Genomic DNA, 22,145 nt, shown 5'->3' on the forward strand with positions numbered 1-22,145 from the left:
GGGGCAGTTAGGGGCGATCAGGCAGGAATGCAGAGGCAGTGAGGGGTGATCAGGCCGGCACGGGGGGGTGGGGAGGGAGGGAGGAAGTTAGGGGCAACCAGGCAGGCAGGCAGGTGAGCAATTAGGAGCCAGCAGTCCAGGATTATGAGTGGGATGTCCGACTGCCGGTTTAGACCTGGGCAATCAGACATCCTCCGAGGGGTCCCGGATTGGAGAGGGTGCAGGCTGGGCTGAGGGGACCCCCACCCCGTGCACAAATTTTGTGCACCAGGTCTCTAGTATTCCAATAAAACTTTATTTACAAGAACAGGGATGAAGCCAGATTTGACCTGTGGGGGCCATAGTTTGCTGACCCTGCTCTAAAGCATAGTTAACAAAAAACAAATGCTTTATAAAGTTGTTTATAATATGAAGACAAACAGAATTGTTAGGTAAATTAAAAGAACAACCAATTTCACTTTTTTGGTAGTACTTCAGTACAAGGGAGAACAGCATAGTGGCTAAGAATTGGACTTGGGCCGAAACCGGTTTGGCTCAGTGGATAGAGCGTCGGCCTGCAGACTGAAAGGTCCCAGGTTCGATTCTGGTCAAGGGCATGTACCTGGGTTGCGGGCACATCCCCAGTGGGAGATGTGCAGGAGGCAGCTGATCAATGTTTCTCTCTCATCGATGTTTCTGACTCTCTATCTCTCTCCCTTCCTCTCTGTAAAAAATCAATAAAATATATTAAAAAAAAAAAAAGAATTGGACTTGGGAGCAAAATGCCTGGGTCTAAATCCTGGATCAACCATGTACTGGTGCAATGACCTCAAATAAGATTCCTAGCATTGCTGAACCTAGTTTTTCTCATCTATTCAGTGGCACTTATAAAGTTCCTAAAACACATACTCGTTTAAGGGATTAAATGAATTAAATTTTATAAACCATTTAGAAAAGTATTCAGGAAATAGTACCCTCTTCATTACTATTTGTAAGAGTACTTCACAATTAGAAATCAACTAAGAGATGACATCAACTATCCTCAAAGTATATCATGTATATGTTAATAAAATGAATACTATAATTGCCCATACTTTTCTCTCTGAGAAAAAGAAAAGGATGAAAAAAAACATACCACTATTAAACAAAATGCCACAGGTTAAACAAGAAATTTCAAAAGTAACATAGGCTAACTCAGAAATAAATTTCTTGGAATTTTTCTATAAACATTACATAAATCAAGGAGTTGGAAAAAGCAGAGTGCACATAGCTTTCTCTAAAATAAGATTCTTTTTTCTTCTTGATATAAAGAGTGGTGGAAGCCTAGAGAAAGATTGGCATTTAAAATATTACTAGACATGGTACATTCTTCATATTCATCAGAAAGTTGGTGGAGGTTAAAAGAATGCAAAAGAGATCCATTAATTTGGAAAAAAGTATCTACAAAGTTATTGCTAATTGCTGCAGAAACTTGGATTCCTTACTTTATAAGTTACTAACTCATAAACCTGGGATCATCTCAACTTAAACGCTGCAATAAGCATCTCCTAACTGTATCTGGTACAGGGACTGTGGAGCCCTGCGGTCATAGCTTGTATCATCCTCTTCTCACTGATATTCACCAAGTTCATGCAAGTATACGCCTTTCTCTCATTGTCAGGGACTTGAAGTTATATATGTTTGGATTCTCTTAATACGAAAGTTATATGGCGACAACAAATGACTGCCCCCATGTGAGAAAAAAATATGAACACATACATATAATGCCTTTCATAAGACAATGAAAACAAATATTTCCATCTAAATTTCAACGTTTTTATGATCTTACCACATTTCCCATAGATTATATCAAATTGCCGCATTAATTCAGCTTCGGTTTTATATGGAGAGTACTTATAAATTATAGACAATTCCGTTGAGAATTTCTGAGGATCATCTGTGACAGGTTCTCTGTTTTTTGTTAACCACGAAGGCATTGGAACTACAACCTATTAAAAAACACATCAATTTACTATGAAACACACAAATAAAAACCATCACCTTTTTATCTGTTCATAATTCAGTCTACGCGTCAGCCAAATTACAAAACCAAACATGAAGTTAAAAGTTTACTTCCCTCCTGTATTCTAGCTTTATAAGGAAGAGACGCATTATTATATATATGGCTTTATTCTAAAATGGTCCATTGTGAAATGTGGGGACAGATAGAATCTACTTCTGCTTTCTCTTAAAATATGGGTATAATGGCAGAAGGAACAATAGTAGCAGCATTTAGAAACTGGAGAGCAAATGACAGCATATCTCAGAAAAGCAATCCAAAGATCATGCCAGAAAAGAGAAGCAGCCTGATTTATAATTCAGAACCCACTAAAAAGACTCCGAAAATGATGACATGAATCAACTCTAGACCAGGGCAAAGGGGAAAGAGAGCTAGATGTGCATCCAGACACCCATCTGGCAATAAGTCCTTCCCTACCTTCACAAAGACTGGATGTTCACTTTCTGGAAAGACTGGAACAAAGTGTTTCTGAATTACATGACATGCCAAGTAGAGCTGTCAGGAGACCTTACTGAGATGAGAGGGATTAAGTGAAAGTGTACACATTGGGTACTAAGAACCTGAGATCTCTTCTCCCATTTAGCTTCCAGAAAGTTTTCAGGTAGGTCTTCAGGTAGAAGACTGTAGAAGTCTTCCCTGAGAAATCTGACAAACCCAGAAGGAAAGACATAAAGAAAATGATGTTGAGGGTTTCCCAATAAGACAGCCAGCTAGATCTTCCTAGCGTGACACTCATACCTGCCAAGCCCCACCACCCACACTCTCAGTTTTCAATAGGCATTTTTTAGACTAATCTTAAAAGTACAGCAGGCTCTCAAATGCTGTTCTGTTCAATGTTCTTTTATTACAATGTCGAAGAGAAAAAACTCTCAGCAGGGGTCACTGACTGTGTGGAGTGTATAGGTTCTCCCCATGTCTAGGTGGATTTTCTCCAGGTACTCCAGTTTTCTCCCACCTCCCAAAGATGTGCACATGAGGTAGATTGGTGTGTGTGAACTGTCCCAGTCGGAGTGAGTTTGGGTGTCTGTGAGTGGCCCTGTGATAGAAGGGCATCCCCTCCAGGGTGGGGTTCCATAGCCTGGAGGCCACCCATGACCCTGTACTGCAATAAATGGGTTGTCAAAGAACTAGCTTGTTTTTGTTCATTTTTCTTGAATGCATGTGTAGCTCATATTTATTTCAATGTTTACTATTGGAAGCATTTTGGGTCTTTCTTTATAAGTTTGGTGATGTTTTGTAACCAAAAATACACTAAGAATTTAATTCTTGTTTATATCAATTAGCCTATGGTAAAATTGGTTTCACTTAAAGTCACAGTTTCCAAGAACCTATCTGGGAAGTAAAGTGAGGACATACTATATTTAGGATGAATAACTATCTAAGCAAAGCCTCTAATATGATAAATAGAGGCCAAATAAGTATAAACAAAGCAACTCTGTGGAAACAAAAAAATATAGAACATAAAACTTTTGGAGGAAAAATCAATCATTGTTAATATCTTCAAAGCTCTAAGAGGAAGTACTGTAGCCTTGAAACATGAACTAGATATCTTTTTTAAAAAAATATATTTTCTTGATTTTAGAGAGGAAGGGAGGAGAGAGAGAGGAGCTCTAAGAGGAAGTACTGTAGCCTTGAAACAAGAACTAGATATCTTTTTAAAAGGAACATTGAGAGAAAAGAAAAGACTTCTTGGAAATTAAGAATATGATTACAGAAAAAAACTTTTACATGAAAAGGTTGGAAGATAAATGTTATAAAATCTTCCGGAAAAAAAAAACAAAAATATAAAGGACAAAATATAGGAGAGGAAAGAAGAAAATTAAAAAAAAACTGGTATCAGACATCCAAGAGCTAAGAAACAGAAGCTACAAAAATATATGGGTAAGATAATCATCAAATGTATGAAAAGGTTGGAAGATAAATGTTATAAAATCTTCCAGAAAAAAACCCAAAAATATAAAGGACAAAACATAGGAGAGGAAAGAAGAAAATTAAAAAACTGGTCTCAGACATCCAAGAGCTAAGAAACACAAGCTACAAAAATATATGGGTAAGATAATCATCAAATGTTATAGGAAAATGCCCCCAAATTGAAGAACACGAGATTCCAGATTGAAAATGTCCAACAAGAGCCCAGCACAATGGATGCAAACAGAACCACCCAAAGGCAAAACACTGAAATCAGAATACGGGGGGACGAAGAAGATTCTACTGATCTCCAAAAAATAAAGGGCACAAACAACGTGTCACATACAAGACTCAGGAATTAAAATGGCTTAGACTCCTTAAAAACAACACTAGAAATTAGAAGATAATGGAGCAATGCCTTCAAAGTTCTGAAGGAAAATTTATTGCAACCTAGCAATAACACCAAACCAACTATCATTACATTTTCAAGCAAGATAAAAACATTTTCATGCATTTGAGATCTCAGAAGATTTTATCTTTCATGCACCCTTGCTAAAATGCTACTGGAGAATATGTTACACCAAAAAGACATGAGATTTAGGACCTGAGATTTAACACAGAAGAGAGATGCAGAGACTCGCCTGGACAATGACACGGACAGATCCCAGGATGGCAGCTGAGTACCATCCATGGAAAGCAGAATTGTGAGCTGCAGCCCACGAGCAGTGGTAAAGGCACAGAAAACCAGGCAGATTTTTGGTGGTAGTGATAAGTACATAGAACACTAAGCATACAATTATTGATTCCAGGGAAAATAAAAACTTGTGCAGGAGAGAGAAAAAATAACAGTTTATGATCTGGTATGATTATGGATGGTGTTTATATAGTCTCATAATGTAAATACTGAACATTGTCATAGCCATAATTACAAACGAGCTATGGAATTGGAAGAGTATGTGTGTGATAGGAGTACAGGGGGGAAAATAGATAAATCCTGTTCTTTTATAGTAGGAGGTTAATAGGTAATGCCTAAATCAAATCAAAAGTAGCAATACAACTGCACAAAGGCATGGTTTTTCTTATGATTTCTTAATAATGCCAAATTACATGCTGGAAACACTCATACTATTTTGCAATTTAGTTAAATATTTGTACAGTTTTATTGCAATGTTGATTTTTGTGAATTTATTGATTAAATATCTCCCCTGCAGGAAAAAAAAAAAAAAAGGCAATACAAGCCTGTTACACACAGATATCCAGAATATAAAATCAAAAGAATCAGCTAATATTGTTGAAAGAGACTGCCTCTATGGAAATGGAAAGAGGTTGTTGGTTTTATTTACTTTTTTAAAATTAGGGTAAGGTGAATGGTCCATTTTAGAAAGCTATAACTGCAGACCATAGGCCCCATTTTGCATGCCCTTTACATACATAAAGTACAACATAAATGCTTAAATCATTGGTTTCCCTCATGGCAACATCCCATCGGCTATTCCCTGTTGCCTGCAGACTGTTCCTATACCCAGCCCCACCCTCCTGCAGCCAGTGAGCACGCTCTGCTCTTGCTGGGCAATCTCACATCTCCATACTGTCCCTTCAAACCCCATTCTTATCTCCAGGCATGAGACTTTCTGTACACCATTTCTCTCCACAAACCAGCCTTTCTAGTAATAAGGTGTACTCACTCCATAAAACCTCCACATCACTGCTTTTGACAATTTGCGGCAGCAGGAACACATACTTGTTGAACAGCATTCTTTTTAAACAATTCCATTTTATTATTTAGATAATTCATATGTGTCTGCCTTATTTTGTGGCAGCGCTAAAAAAAGTCTGATGGTCAGGTGGTCTACTTCTTATTTCCTACCTTCTACAGGGCCTACCCAGTGCTGGACAGACAGCAATTCCTCAACATATACTTGTACTGAATTATAACTGATGTTTCTAAAAGTAAAACTCAGACACTTCAAATTAATAAAATATCTCTGGGTCATCAAATGGAGTTGAAATTATTATGGTCACTGGAGTTACAAGTTTAAGTATATTTCACATTTTGTTTCTTTAGATTTTCTATTTCAAGACTTTGAATCCAATATTCTATTTCTTTTAAGAATGATAATCCATTTATGGCACAAGTGGTACAATTGATTTGCAGGCTTCTTCGCAAAAAAAGCTCATTGTGCCAAAAGGAGCCTCTTATTTTGGGAGATTTGGGTACATAGATAATGTAAATAAAGTTCTGAAAACTTCCTAGAAGTTGAAAACCCAAGAGAGAATAAGATAGGCCTCCAATGATCTAGCCACTCTTTCTTTATCTCCCAAACATATTCCTAAATTTCTAAAACATAACCAGAAAGAACTCATTATAGATTTTACCTCCTGAGATAGGAAATGAAAACAACACTGATACCATTGGAAACAAAGAAAAATCTCAACTCTTACCTCGCTCAGACCTTCTCCTTCACAGAATGTCTGAGAAAAAAAAACACAGGTCATCGTTTCTTCCTTCTTTGTGAAAAGAATAAAGTCTTTTCCAATCCTCATGGACCCACTATATTAAAAATCAAGAAGATAACAGTTTACATGTCAAACACTAAAAAGGAGCAACAGGCAGGCATGATACTGTGTTCTCTAATGGGTTTTCTCTTCACAGAAATAGCTCCACTGTTTTGCTGACCCATCACCAAGAGAGTTCAATATGATTTTTTTTTCTCAAAGCAGAACAGATGGATTTGAACTAGTCCAGCCCCACACTTGCTTGAGACATGATTCCAGAGATAAAGATGGCCTGGGGTTGAAGAAGAGCACAATCATCTGCCCCTAGCAGTTGCCACACTGGTGATTGTGCTTGCCTTTCATTGAGATATTCTACTAAAATAAACCATGGACACAAGTAACACTTATACTAAACTATGCTTTGAGAAGTAAGAAACCACAGAGATGCAATTAAGCTCAGAAGTACAGCAGTTCCTGGAAGAAGACTCATCACTTATTTGAAAATTAAGTTTTAAAATGTTGTAAAGATCAAGTCCGTAATGGGTATGGAGAATCAAAACCAAGGTAGGACTCCCAAGTTTATATTCTTCTTAAAGTTCTATAAATTTGGACCATTCTACATAAGACTGCCTTTAACTAAATATTGTTCCATTATCAATAATATATGCCTTAAAGGAAAAAAAAATTCTCACCTTTTAAGACCATTGCCATATTGCCCAATAAACTTCAAGGTTGACAACCGTTTCTTGGATGTTCCAAAGTAAATAATATCTGAGGCTTCCTCTGTAATCCACAAAAGTGTTTTAGGTGGTTAGGAATTATGAGTAGGTCACAGGGGCCAGACATCCAGTCGTTAGCACGTCACACATATCTCAGAGCACACACATCTCTTGGGTCAGCCCAGAAGCAAGGTTCCTTATCAGGCTCCATAATCTCTGACCAGGATCTTAATAGTATTATATTGAAGGTCAGACAGACCTAGCCATATGGTTTTAGAGTAAATAAGAGTTTAAAACACTGAAGCTTAATTTCCAAACCTCTAAAAAGGAACTACTTACATTAAAAAGATCATACACCATGACCAAGTGGGATTTATTCCAGGGGTGCGAGGCTGATACAATATATGCAAATCAATAAATGTGATACATCACATAAACAGGTTGCAAGACAAAAATCACATGATCATATCAATTGATACAAAAAGAAGCATTTGAAAAAATCCAACACCCTTTTTTCATAACAATTATCAGTAAAGTGGGATAGAGGGATCATACCTCAACATAATAAAGGCCACATGTGACAAACCTACATCACACTCAATGGGCAAAAAATTAAAATCATTTCCCGTAAGAACAGAAACAAGACAGGATGTCCACTTTCACCACTCTTATTCAACATAGTACTAGAAGTACTAGCCACAGTGATCTGACAAGAAGAAAAAATAAAAATCATCCAAATTGGAAAGGAGGAAGTAAAATTGTCAATATTTACAGATGACATAATATTGTACATAGAAAAACCCTAAAGACTCCATCAAAAAACTACCAATTTAATAAATGAATTTGGCAATGTAGCAGGATACAAAATTAACATCTGGAAATGCATGGCATTTTTATATACCAATAATGAACTCTCAGGAAGAGAAATTAAACAATCCTATTTACCATTGCAACAACAAAAAATTAAGTTATTTAGGAAAAAACTTAACCAAGGAGGTACAAGACTTGTACTTGGAAAACTACAGGACATTGAAAAAAAAAAGGGATAGAGGAAAGTATAAACAAATGGAAGAATATACCATGTTAATGGATTGGTAGAATCAATATCATTAAAATGTCCATACTATCCAAAGCAATCAATAGATTCCGCAATCCCTATTAAAATACCAACGGCATAACTGAGGGATTTGTATGGGGGAGAATAAATCACTTTACAAGAAAGTATGAAGAAAGGTATAGTTTAAACGTTTTATTTTGGTAACTCTTATGGACCTCATAGCATCCTCCCCTGCACAGAGGTTTCCAAGTTGACTCCCCACTGCCTTATGACCCCCGGTTTTAAGCTCGATCCCCAGTAGGGCTCGCACTGGCAAAGAAAGTAATTGATGGGTGTTCCTCCCTTTACCTCCCCCTAGCCTAAAAAGAACATAAACATATTTATAAGGAAAAGCAATAGATGAATGGATTAGAAAACTGTGGTACATCTACATGATGGAATACTATGCTGCTGTAAAAAAGAAGGAAGTCTTACCATTTGCAACAGCATGGATGGATCTGGAGAGCATTATGCTAAGTGAAATAAGCCAGTCAATGAAGGAAAAATACCACATGATCTCACTCATTTATGGATAATAAAGACCATTATAAACTTATGAACAAAAATAGATACAGAGGCAGAGCTGCCTCAAACAAACTGTCAAACGGCAGCGGGAAGGCCGGGGAGGGTTGGGGGGCAGGAGGGAGGGGGGTAAGAGATCAACCCAAGGACTTGTATGCATGCATATAAGCATAACCAATGGACATAAGACACTGGGGGGAAGGGGAGGCCAGGGCAGGGAAAAAAAGAAGACATATGTAATACTCTGTAATAATTTAAGCAATAAAAAAAAAGAAAAGAAAGAAAAAGCAGGCACAACTATTCGTACTTTTAAAGTATCCATAGCATTTTCCAACTACAGCGAACGAACTACAATGGCATTCACAAACTCAACCTTTCTTTTCAACCAACTAAAAACCGAAAGCCACTCAGAATGCATCCTCTCCCTCTTCTCCCCCAGCAGAGAGAAGAACGATCATCAATGGCAAACGGCAGTTGCAGGTGCAACACTGAGAGCCGGCTTCACGCTCAGGAGAGAACGCTGCATCTCCTCCTCGTGGTTTCGGGTGCTCTACACGATCAGAGAAACTTCTCTAGTAACGAACTATAGAAATGATCCCTGAAAGTATAGTCTTAACGTACACGCCGCCGCCTCCGCCAGGTCTACCGCCGCCGCACACTTTGCAGTCATGGTGAGATAGTTTCCCTAGTTTTGATCCCACAGGCAAAGAAAAAAGCTTTCCAGTCTGTATAATCCTTCAGATACTATCACTCAACAATGATTTGTAACACTTAGGTGGAAATTAAATGTCCAAAGTTTTTTAAAAAACGGCCACCTCATTAACATAATACTGAACGACAGCCAATCACAATCTGGGCGGTGTAAGCCCAGGAGGCACCTGGGAGCTACCGGAAAGGGCGGGCTGCTCCCTGTGATTGGTGAAACGTGACGTGATGGTCCTGAGTTTGACTTTCAATCGCGGGTGTATTTGAGACCGGTCGCCGTGGCTGGGGCTGGGGAGGGGAGGGGAACTGCAGCTGGGACGCAGCGCTGGGAGACACAACCTTTTGGTTTGTGTGTCATGTTTGCACTATCTGTTCACACTTTCTGAGTTCTTAAAGGTCGTTGGTGCTTTAACATAAAAAGAAGAAAAAGTAAACATTCATTGGAGATGCATCTCCTAATGAGATGAATAAACTATGTTTCAGTTGGTTCAAAAAAAATAATAATAAAATAAAATACCAACGGCATATTTCACAGATCTAAAACAAATACTACAAAAATTTATATAGAACCAAAAAGGATCCCAAATAGTCACAGCAATCTTGAGAAAGAAGAACAAAGTAGGAAGAATCACAATACCAGATATTAAGTTATACCACAAAGCCACCGTAATCAAAACAGCCTGTTACTGGCACAAGAACAGGCATGTAGATCAATGAAACAGAACAGACAACCCATAAATTGATCCAAGCCATTATGTTCAATTAATATTTGACAAAGGTGGCAAGAACATACAATGGAATAAAGATAGTCTCTCCAATAAATGGTGTTGGAAAAAATGGACATAAAAAAAAAAACTAGACCACCAACTTACACCATACACAAAAATAAACTCAAAATGCATGAAAGACTTAAATGTAAGTCCTGAAACCATAAACATTTTAGAAGAAACCATAGGCAGCAAAATCTCAGACATCTCTTGAATCAATATGTTTGTGGATACCTACTTCTCCTAGGGCAAAGGAAACTAAGGAGAAAATAAACCAATGGAACTACATCAAAATAAAAAGCTTCTGCACTGCAAAAGAAACCATCAAAATAACAAGAGAGCCAACTACATGGGAGAACATATTTTCCAATGATACATCTGATATTTTTAATCTCCAAACTATATAGGGAACTCATGCAACTTTAACAAAAGGAAGACAAACAATCCAATTATAAAATGGGCAAGGGACCTAAATAAAAAAAAAAAGTGGACCTCTATGTCCACTTTTTTCTCCAAAGTGGACATAGAGAAAGCTAAGAGACATATAAAAAAATGCTCAAAGTCACTAATCATCAGAGAGATGCAAATTAAAACAACAATGAGATACCACCCCACACCTGTCAGAATGGCTAACATCAACAAATCAACAAACAAGTGCTGGCGAGGATGTGGAGAAAAGGGGACGCTAATACACAGCAAGTGAGAATACAGAGTGATGCAGCCACTGTTGAAAACAGTATGAAGGTTCCTAAAAAAATTAAAAATGGAACTACCATTTGACCTAGTAATCCCACTTCTAGGAATATATCCCAAGAAACCTGAAACACCAATCAGAAAGAATATATATATCCCTATGTTCATAGCAGCACAATTTACAGTAGCTAAGATTTGGAAACAGCCCAAGTTTCCATCAGAAGATGAATGGATAAAAAAGCTGTGGTACATTTACACAATGGATTACTACTTGGCTGTAAAAAAGAAGTAACTCTTACCATTTGCAACAGCATGGATGGACCTAGAGAGTATTATGCTAAGTGACATAAGCCAGTCAGAGAAAGATAAGTATCACATGATCTCACTCATATGTGGAATATAATGAACAAAATAAACTGATGAACAAAAATAGATCCAGAGATATAGAAATATGGAACCGACTGACAAATTTCAGAGGAAAGGTGGGGTAGGACTTGGGGAGGGAGAGATGTATGCATAGCCCATGGACACAGATAATACTGTGGTGAAGGCCCGGCAGGGGCAGATGTGGGGTGGAAGGGGTCAATGGGAAAGAAAGAAACAAAGGGGACACCTGTAACACTTTCAACAATAAAGATACATTTAAAAATAAAATAAAAGGGAACTATTAATACTTGGAACATAGTTGTTGAAAAATATAAATAAAACAAATTCAATAAAATGATATATTTTTCAAACCCTGAACACAACACATGGGACTTGATAAACGTTAATAAATTTTAAATATTATGATTACTTGTACCACTAGTAATTTTCTATAAAGTTGGCCTTTATCAAGCCCCATGTGAATCTAAGAAGAATGTAATAGCTTCTGGTCTGATACAACCTGGGGAGGAAGGGCTATTTGTTTCAGACTTTTATTTAGAGTTAGTCTCCTGTTCTCTTAAAGGCATTCTAGAATTCTAGAGAAAAATCTTCTGGATTTCAGAAAATACATACCTCCAGAAACAAAAAGCTCCAGGGAAACAAGAAAAGATAGAAATGGGTCTCCCAATTGGCCTACTTGAATACATGCTTTAGAATTGTTCTTGAGGACCCTGTGTCCGTCTGGGGGCACCTGGTTTGGGGTGTGTAAAAGCTACCAGATACTCTGCTTGTCAGAACCTAATCTGACATTCAATCTCATGTTCTCATACAGGGTTGGATATTAGGTGAGGGTATCCATAATGATAATGTTAGCTACAATTGATTGATTGTTAAGTGCATTCTAGGTGCTATCAATATACTTTCCATGTACCACTTAACATTGATAACAAGCTTATAAGGAATAAATTATTATTATTTGCATGTTACAGATGAGGAAATTTAAGTTTAAGGAGTTTATGTAACCTTCCCAAGGTCACACAGCTCATAAATGCTACCACCAGGATTACAACCCAGACCAGATCCCAGGGTTTTCATTACACACCACATAGTCTCCCACGTATGGGCCAGGGATCAGGGCAGACAGTCAGAACACTGAATACAACAGACATGACCCTTGCCCTCAACAACTTTATGTCATGTAGGAGAAACATACTGAAAGAAGTAGCCAAATAAACAAGACCATTTCTAAGAGTGAGGGGGCAAATGACGCAAGAAATTAATTGAAAGCTCCTGCTGTCACTTGCACCCGCTGACGGTGGTGAACAATTGGGCCGGCGCTGGGTGCCGGCAGTGGGTGCGAGCGGTGGCTCTGGCAGCAAGTGAGCGCTGGGCGGGACCAGGGTGCATGGAAGCAAAGAATTTTCAGTAACCACCAGAGGCTCGCCCCATGACAGTGACCGGCACCCGGCCTTGGTCTGGCACCCCCGCTCACCTGCTCCATCATCCCACCACAGGCGGCCAACGCTCATGTTCCGTGCTCTGCCGCCTGCTGCGGACACCTGCCATGTTCCCTGCACACCCCCCTGGTGGTCAGTGCAGGTCTTGGGGACTGGTTGTTCAGTTGTTCCACTGTTTGGTCTATCTGCATATTAGTCTGTTATTATATAGGATAATATGATATGATTCATGTTAAAAAATTGACTTAGGATTTCTATATGAGGAACAGCCTGTCATGGGATAAGACTGGGGGTGAAAGAATTTGGAAATTATTGCAGTCATTTTTTGTGGGTCCAGATTGATCTGGCTCAGTGTGGACAACAGATAGATTCTATTTTCAGTCATCAGATACACTCCTCCTTCTAACTTATTACTCAGTTTCTAATAAATGTTAATAAAGAATTGCTCTCTCAACACTTGTGGGCTTTTTTTATTTAAATACTACTCTTTATGTCAACTGACGTGTGTTCCTTCTGAAGATCTGAATCTTTATCACTTTCCTGTATTTTGATCATTTTGTTTATGGAGCCATATAAAATGAGTTGCTTTTTTTTTTTTTAAAGAATTGCCTTAGAATGTATCACACATTCTGTTATTTATTTTAAGAAATCAGGAAAATGAATTAGAAATGGGCAATGAAACTGCTTTTTCAATGTGGTTTTCTCACAAACTCTGCTCTCTTATTTAGTTAAACTAAAGAAGCAACAATACTTTTTCATCAAAATGACCTGGAAAAATCAAAATTATTCAAAGTCAGAAGGAGAACTGAGTGTGCTATCTGAGCATTTCTAAACTTGCTAATAAATTACTCTTTGACTATCCAGACCAAGGCGGAACTTCAAAGACTCAGAAGACGATAACAACTTTACTTTGTATTCTCAGCTACCATCAGCATGAATGAGCGTTCTTTCCTCTGGTGTGAAGCTGACCTATACAGTCCCATGTTACTTGAACTCCCTCACTGTTTTTAAATCTTGGCTTGTGGCATATACACAAATGTTGTAAGAATTCAGGGTTAAGCGAGTTCAGGTAAATCAAGCCCTCATCAGAGGAAATAAATAACATTTCAATTCCACAGCAAACAGGCATTATGCACCTATGTGCTGGCTTTTTCCAGCCTTGACGATACAAAGATAGTTGTGTAATGTATTGGAGTTATTCATTATGATAAGTACATCTAATCAAAGCAACTAAACCTTTGAACATGCAAAGAAAAATCACAAACTGCTAAAAACAAAGAAAGATGACCTCTACCTCCAGGCTAAGCAGAAATTTTTAAATAGCCGACAGGCTTTGGAAACTGCCTTAGAGGTCTCGCAAGCAATACCTGAAGGATGGTCTAAAAACAATCTCAGGGTGCAACCAGTAACCATTTGTATTCCATTCACTCCCAGATGCTTTTTCATACAAGTAATTAGGTACCGTCTGCCTTTCATTTTTCTGGCAATACTTATTTACGCTTACTTTTGTCTTGGTTTTACATGGTTGCAATGAATTTATTCTGTCAGCTGAAATGTTTAAACCTAAAAAGTTCAACAATATGTTAAGACTGGGATTTATTTACCCTAATAGCTCCATACCTGTTTTTGCAAAGACAGCTCAATTTACTTTTATTTATTTTATGAGTTTTATTGTTTAAAGTATTACAAATAGTTATTTTATGAGTTTTAATACTATTCTCTCTAACAGCCAGTTAGGTATCTAGATAATTAACTTACCAGGGCTCATACCACATCCATCATCCAGGAAGCACAACATGAATCCGCCCTGCAGTTTTTCATTATCCACTGTAAGAGAAAGCAGTTATTACTAATAAATATTGAGCTTAATTTGTTCATCAGAAAGTCATGCTGCTCACAGAATTATCCGTCTTCCTCAAATGCAGCCACTGAGTTATGACAGTTATGGTACAGTGATAGAGCTCAGAAAAGCATTTTGACTACAATTTCACACAGAAAATTGCAAGGGAGGAACAATCAAGCAAAAAAAAAAAAAGGCTTTGAATTACTATAAAACACCTGCACATTAATAAATTAATGACATGCCCAGCTCTGGAATGTGACTGGCCCATTAGACTCTATGTATTCCCTCCCTGGGGGGGGGGGGGGGTGGCGGGGGAAAGAAAGGTAGATGGTGGTAACTGACCAACCGGTATTCCTTTCCTCCAAAGCTCAATTCCAAAGTCAAGCCAGGCCATTCTCATTAAGGTCATCAATCTCTCTTCCAACTACTGTAGTTAAATCCCATAAGAGCCATTTGAGCATGCTTCTTTTGTTATTATTATTTTTATTGTTGTTGTTATTATTAGTTTAGATTTTTTGAGTTTATAGATTTTGCTTATTTCAATATCACACTAGTCATAGGCCCAAAATTACAAAGAAATGACCAGTCTTAGAACTTTCAGAGTTTGGACTATTAGTAAACTCAGTTTTTTTCAGTAGAGTATTTAATTATAGATTTATCCAATTTGAATATTTTACTATTTATACCAAACACTAGAAATACGGTATCTACCAATTCTAAATAACACCCTTTTCCCTTCCTAGGAACTTGTCAAGATGGTAAAGGCAAAGAAAGCTGCTCAAGAGCAACTACTAAATGCAAGTAGAACAAAGAAATGACTTAAGACCGTCTTTGTTGTGTGTGCATTTTTATAATAAAACTGAAATACTTTACAAATTTTCACTTCAAATTATACTTATGGTGATCATTTGAAAGCATGCCATTCCAACGTAATTTCTCAGAGATCTACCATTCACTGTGGTAGTCTTATCCTTTGAAAGTTTGATGCAGTATTTCATTCTAATTTCCAAGTACCAAAAAAGGTCTTGGGAGAGAGAGAAGGAGAGGGCGTACAGGAGGCAACCGATCAATGTTTCTCTCTCGCACAGATGTTTCTCTCTCTCTCCTTCTCCTTTCCTCTCTCTCTAAAATCAATAAAAACAAACAAACCAACAAACAAAAAAGAAAAGCCATATGGAATGCATACCCATGTTTACTAGAACTAATACACACAAAGAGATAAAACACCCATGGATAAACATACATTTAGTTTGAAATTTATAGCCCTCAGGTTATCTGAAGAAAAACCTAAGACTGGAGAGTAATTCAGGTGCCTCAGTAAACAATTTGAATATCAGCCCAATACCTAGATTAACTATGTATACCCATACAAATTCTATCTATTGGTGCATACCCCGTTTCTGGTTTGTAAAAATCTATTTGCTAGGTTTATAACCATAGTACGGTTTGTTGCAATAAAAAACCTTTATAGCCTTGGCCAGTGTGGCTCAGTTGGTTTGGTGTCATCTGTGCTGGTTACCAGTTGGACACATGCCCAGGTTTTGGGCTTGATGCTGGTAGGAGGCATCCAGGAGGCAGCAGATCAATGTTGTGCTTTCACATTGATGTTTCTCTCCGCCCCCTCCCCCACTCCCTTCCTCTCTTTCTAAAACAAATCAATAAAAAATATTAAGTAAAAAGAAAACTTTAGCCCAGCAGGTGTGGCTGAGTGATTGTCAACCCACGCACCAAGGGGTCGCCAGTTATATTCTCAGTCAGGGCACATTCCCAGGTTGCGGCTGGATCAGGAGACGGCCGACTGACTTTTCTCTCTCATCAGTGTTTCTCCATCTCTCTCCCTTTCCCTCCTCTCTCTCTAAAATAATAAAAACATTTTTTAAAAAAACTTTGTAAGATGAATATTTAGTTGAAAACCAAAAACCACAAGTTCAGGTTTTCACAAAACACATATAACCTAAAGAAAGCAGTGCCACTTTGAACACAAATCCCGAAGATTCTTTTCCATTTATGACCATGACAAGTGAGGTAAACTGTCAGTCCTTGCTTGGTGTCCTGCCATAAACACAAAAGAATATAATATGTGAATTCTGATCATATCTGTTGTACTTTGTGATTCCGGGAAATTCCTCTCAACCCTTCATCGATAACATGTGTGCTCTGAATGAAATGCAACTTAATTCTCTTCTTCCTTCTCCATTTCTAAGATCACTGCCCTCATTTAAATCCTCATGAAATCTTGCTTAGGTTATTTCCATAGCAACACCGTCCTGCTATCCCTTCTTTAACACTTCTATAGACCGTCCTGTATGTTATTGGTGGAGTACCTTTTAAAAAGGAAAAGAACATTTCTAATTTCCCAAATGACATTGCTCAAAGTTATTCAATTGTTCACTGTTTACAGAAGAAAAAATAAAACACCTTAGTGTGATATTCAAAGTGCTCATCCATTTGGCTCTAACACTCAGCTCTAGTCAACCTGACCTAGTCTTTGGTCCCTGAATGCTTCTTCCCCAAGTGCCTACTTGGCTCCATCTCTCACATCACTCAGGTGTTTGCTGGTAAATCATCTATTTAGCTGATTTCCCTTATCACCCCATGAAAAATAGCACAACTTACCCATCACTCTCTGCTCTCTTAACCTACATCATTTTTTTTTCCCTTTCACCACTTATCATTGCCTGGTGTTTTATGTATTTGTTCATTTCTTTATTCTCTCTCACCATTAGAAGGCATGTTCCATGAGTGCACAGACTTAATCCTACATTCTGCTCAATGCTTCTCCCCAGCACCCAGAATAATTACTCGGTTCATTCATAATAGGCCCTCAGTAAACTATTACTGAACAAATGAATGAACCTGTGAACTAGTCTACCTCTATTCTTTTTCTCATGGTAATTCCTCAGACAAGAGTATTCTTTTCTTCCAACACTACTTGACAAAAATCCCACCCATATTTCAAGTCCCAGCTCTTTTACATGAGGCATTCTTTCTCTGTGTTTCCACCATACTCTGGGCCTCTCCTAGGCAAGAGACACTTATTCTATTTTACTCTATGTAATTCTATATAATAAAAGCCTAATATGTAAATTGACTGAACAGTGGAAGGATCAGTCACTATGACATGCACTGACCACCAGGGGGCAGACACTCAATGCAGTAGCTGCCCCCAGGCTGCAGGCTGGCCAAGGTGAGTGCCAGTGGGGACCCCCCAATTGCCCCACCAGTCACCCCACAGATCGACCCTGATCACCGGCCAGGCCTATGGATCCTACCCATGCACGAATTTCGTGCACGGAGCCGCTAGTTCAGCCGTGGGCAAACTACGGCCCGCGGGCCAGATCCGGCCCGTTTGAAATGAATAAAACTAAAAAAAAAAAAAAGACCGTACCCTTTTATGTAATGATGTTTACTTTGAATTTATATTAGTTCACACAAACACTCCATCCATGCTTTTGTTCCGGCCCTCCGGTCCAGTTTAAGAACCCATTGTGGCCCTCGAGTCAAAAAGTTTGCCCACGGCTGCTCTAGTTAGATACATAAGGGAAGACAGCCTCTTCTCCACAACTTCTGTTTCCTTCTGTGTGGAATGGAGTTCAGCCAGTATTAATAGAGAGGCCCTTTGCTGTCCCTGGACTCACTTTCCCTGTGGCAGTGAGCTCACTGTCTGACTGGTAATTTGGGGAGGCCCTGCTCAGATCCCTCATGTTCCCTCTGGGGAGTGAGCTGCCTGCAGAGAGCAGCGGTCCTCGGCCCTCTCCTCAGGGCAGACCAGCTCCCAGGGGAAGCCTGATGCCACCGGTGGGAAGTGCCTGGTTCTGAGTTTGATCAGTACGTCTGCTGGCTCTCACACCAAGCTCCATACTCCCACCGAGCACTTATCAGTAATAAGGACTGACTGCTGTTTGATTTCTCACTTTTCAGAACATGGAGGTAGAAAGGGAAGAATAATGTCATTTATAATGTTTCAGATCTCTCAAGATGTCCATGTCTCTCTCCTGTGTGATCCGTACACACCCACCTGCACAGGATCTAAACACTTTGAACTGAGGGCTGGTTCACAGAACCTAACCTCATTGGCACCAAATTCTAATGAAATGAACTAGTAAGAGCAATAAATACTTGGTGACTAGAAATGAAGTTAATGAAGAAAAGGTATTTGGTGTGAATTTTACAGCACTCAAACATTCATGCTGCACGTTCACTTACGCATTTCAAAACTGATAATTTGAGATGATGTATACTTAATTATAAATACTTGCTAAGTTAACACCCTTTTAAAAATAAAACTGTTTTCTCGTGGCAAAGTGCCTGTTCCGAATCAGTCAGAGGCTTTCACAAAAGCCCTGAAAGATCTAATTTTGTAAAAGGTCCTGTCACAAGGGAACAATGTCACCCCAGCAGCGTACTTATCTCAACCTGGCTCCATGGGCTCTCTGTAGTCATGAAGCACTTATATTACATTACACACCTAAAGAATGTGGGTGGATTTCAAGGAATAAAATAAAAGCAAAATAACCACAGGCTTTTCCATTGGAAGAAAAAAAGAAAACAAATCTGCTCACCTGAAAACACATCGAGTCTTGCAGCCCCGGCATCTCTGGAAACAATATAAAATTGTCATTGCTGCAGTGTGAAATTGTTTTAAAAAATTACCTGATCAGAGCTCAAGGAGTTCCCCACCTGTGGGGGGCTGGCCTGGTAGTTGCTGGCCCCCTGCTGGTCGTGAGAGAAACAGCCAGCGGGGAAGAGCCCCGGGGTTAGGGTATCCCCCGCCCATGCCCACGCACCAACCCTCCAAGTGCCAACTCCCCACCTTCTGTCTTTGGTGCCCCATCCCAGGTTGCAAAAAAGCCGCCCTGGCCTCCGCTCCTCTCCTCCTGGGTGCCTCCCGCTGCTCTAGATGGGGTTTTCCCCGAGATTGCCTAGGGCTGCCTTCACAAACAATGGCAGAGGTGAGTAGTTTCAACAGAGAATACAGGGCATACAAAGGTAAAAATACTTCCTATCTGGCCTTCTACTGAGAAATATGCTGAGCCCCCACCTCTATGTGATAAGATTGCTGGATGAGTTTTTCTTTTCTTTTTTCTTACTTTTCTACAATTCACAGATATTATTTGCGTGTTTTTTAAATAAAAACTTAAAAAGTGAAGGAGAAAAGGCCAGAAGATCCTAGCTTCAATATCAAGGGTGTGAGAGAAAGGAGAAAGATAATGAGGAATAAGGTCTTAGATGCAGAACAGGGTATGTTGAGGGAATGAAGGCTCTAAAAGGAAGCTCAGAATAATAAAAACAACCAGATTCTGATGGGAAAATCTGAGTCTCTTCCCAAATTTTCATCAATCCCAACCCAAAACTATCCCGTAGGAATCTGAATATGTGCACTGTACTTGTTCTACATGCCTAGTTTTCAAAGTTAGCCCCTTAGCTCCTTCCTTTAACCAAATTGCTTTTTCTAAGCTCCTCCTATATAGAAATTCTGGTGTTACCACTGCCATTTCTTCAGTATTTTCTGTGTATCAGGTAAGTACTGAATGAAGTATTTTTGAACTAATTTTATTATTACTATTAGGAGGATTCACTTCTAATTTTTGCCACAATCGCATGAAATGTAGGTATCATTATTTCCATTATGTAATTATACATCATTCAAAGTACCATGTACACAATAGGTGCTCAGTAACTACCCCTGTACTGAAAGTTTTCAAAGAAACTGTTTCCTCACAGAAATTCTAGGCGTATAAAGGCACAGAACAATAATTCACCTTTATAACACATTAAGTCATTTTATTATAGACTGTAATTTAGCCCAGGTCAATTTCTCTCTGAACAGCTCTTGTATTTGGCAGAGGCTCCTAACCACGCCTTCCTGTACTGCCACATATTTTCCTTATCCATTTACAGCATTCCTTTAATATCTTCCAGTTCTAAATTTGAAAACTATAGGAAATCATCAAAATCTTGAGTAAAATAATTTTTTAGAGTAACACGGGACTATATGAAGATCCTCCTTATGAGACCAACCAAGCATTTTGACTAAGTCTATTAAACAGCTCCATTTGATGTCCAATACCAGCATCTAAGCAGTGGTGGCAAAGCCAAGTGCTCACTGAGGACAGAGGAACTGAGGAGGTGGGGCTGGCTGTAGGGCCTTTAGGAATGGCAAAGTTGAAGGCACAGGCTGGTCCAAAGCGATTTTTTTATATGGTACCTCCTATTTCTTAAACTTTACAAACAATTCCTTCTTTCCTTCCTTTTCTTTATAAACACCGTGTGCATTTTCACTATAAATCAAACAAACATGAGACAGGCCAGACTTGGTCAGGGGCTGCCAGTTTACAAATGCTGCTCCAAGAATTGCTTTATTGATCACATTTCTCTCACTCCCCTGAATCTGAACTCAATCTTTCTTTGCCAATCACCCTCTGCTGCATAAACTGTTCCTGTTGTTCTATTTCTTCTACATTCTGATTTTACCTGCCCTCTACTGTTGAATGAATAAGTGAAACAACTTCAGAGGAGAAGACAGTTGGTAGAATAGACCAGCGTGTTCTTTCAGAGTAACAAATGTCTTCTCTCAGAGTTACAGAGAGCAAGTTGCTGAAAATGGACACTCAGTGGGACACCAAAGGATCCTTGCTTCAGAGCTGTGGGCAGAAGCAAACAGTAGCAACCCTGAAACCCTATAGAGCAGCGGTTCTCAACCTGGGGGTCGCGACCCCTTTGGGGGTCGAACGACCCTTTCACAGGGGTCGCCTAAGACCATCGGAAAACACATATATAATTACATATTGTTTTTGTGATTAATCACATTAGAGAGACTAACCATGAATGTTCCTGGGTCTTGGTCCCATCCCTGTTTGCTCCTTCTAAGCTGAGTTCAGGGCTCTCCTAACCAATCAACTTTATTATTTTTCTCCTCTCCCCTCCCTTTCTGTGATAACTGTGATTCCAATTTTGTGTAAGAAGGAGTTAGTGACTTTTTCCTTAGTACAGGGCACTGCTGTGCAGAAAGTTCTGGATGGCTAGTGAACTGACTACATCCTGCATTTACACCCAGTCATCTCCCTTCTTAGGCCAAAAATGGGGGACAAATGCAAAAAAGTTGAAATTCATTTGTCAACCCGTGGCAGGGAATTTAGGTCTCTCTACTGAGATCCCTGATCTAACAACTTCCTACTACTTCCTGGGGTAGACTGCTTTCTGTAGAAAAGATAGGTAAAATCTTCCATTACAAGAAAATACAGATACAAAACAAATGCAGTGCCATATTTGATTAGCTGAAAAACAGACTCACTCACAAGCCCCCACAAATACACTTAAGTGGCACTTAAACTGTTAATGAGAGTTCTTTAAACACCAGTGCCTTTGTCAGAGACAGTAAAATGGGGTAGGGGAGTTCTAAACAGACTGGACAGACTAAATTTGAATTCTAGTTCTGCCAATATCAATTGTATGACCCTGGTTAATTCATCTAACCGCTTTATGCATCAACTTCCACGTCTGTAGAATTGAAATAAGTATAGGCCCCTCAGAGT

General features: G+C 38.9%; 1 protein-coding gene across 1 annotated transcript in view; it reads right to left on the bottom strand.

Annotated features, from left to right (window-relative positions):
- The window catches only part of MORC1 (MORC family CW-type zinc finger 1), a 144,524-nt gene that overhangs the window by 119,630 nt on the left and 2,749 nt on the right, over window positions 1-22,145 (bottom strand). Inside the window, exons 3-7 of the mRNA XM_014540912.1 lie at window positions 19,173-19,207; window positions 14,526-14,594; window positions 7,135-7,225; window positions 6,389-6,497; window positions 1,808-1,967 (exon numbers count right to left, since the gene is read on the bottom strand). Of these exons, the coding sequence (XP_014396398.1) occupies window positions 1,808-1,967; window positions 6,389-6,497; window positions 7,135-7,225; window positions 14,526-14,594; window positions 19,173-19,207 (464 nt within the window). The remainder of the gene's footprint in view (window positions 1-1,807; window positions 1,968-6,388; window positions 6,498-7,134; window positions 7,226-14,525; window positions 14,595-19,172; window positions 19,208-22,145) is intronic.

The sequence above is a fragment of the Myotis brandtii genome, unplaced genomic scaffold (assembly GCF_000412655.1).
Source record: "Myotis brandtii unplaced genomic scaffold, ASM41265v1 scaffold106, whole genome shotgun sequence".
NCBI classification, from domain to species: Eukaryota; Metazoa; Chordata; class Mammalia; order Chiroptera; family Vespertilionidae; genus Myotis; species Myotis brandtii.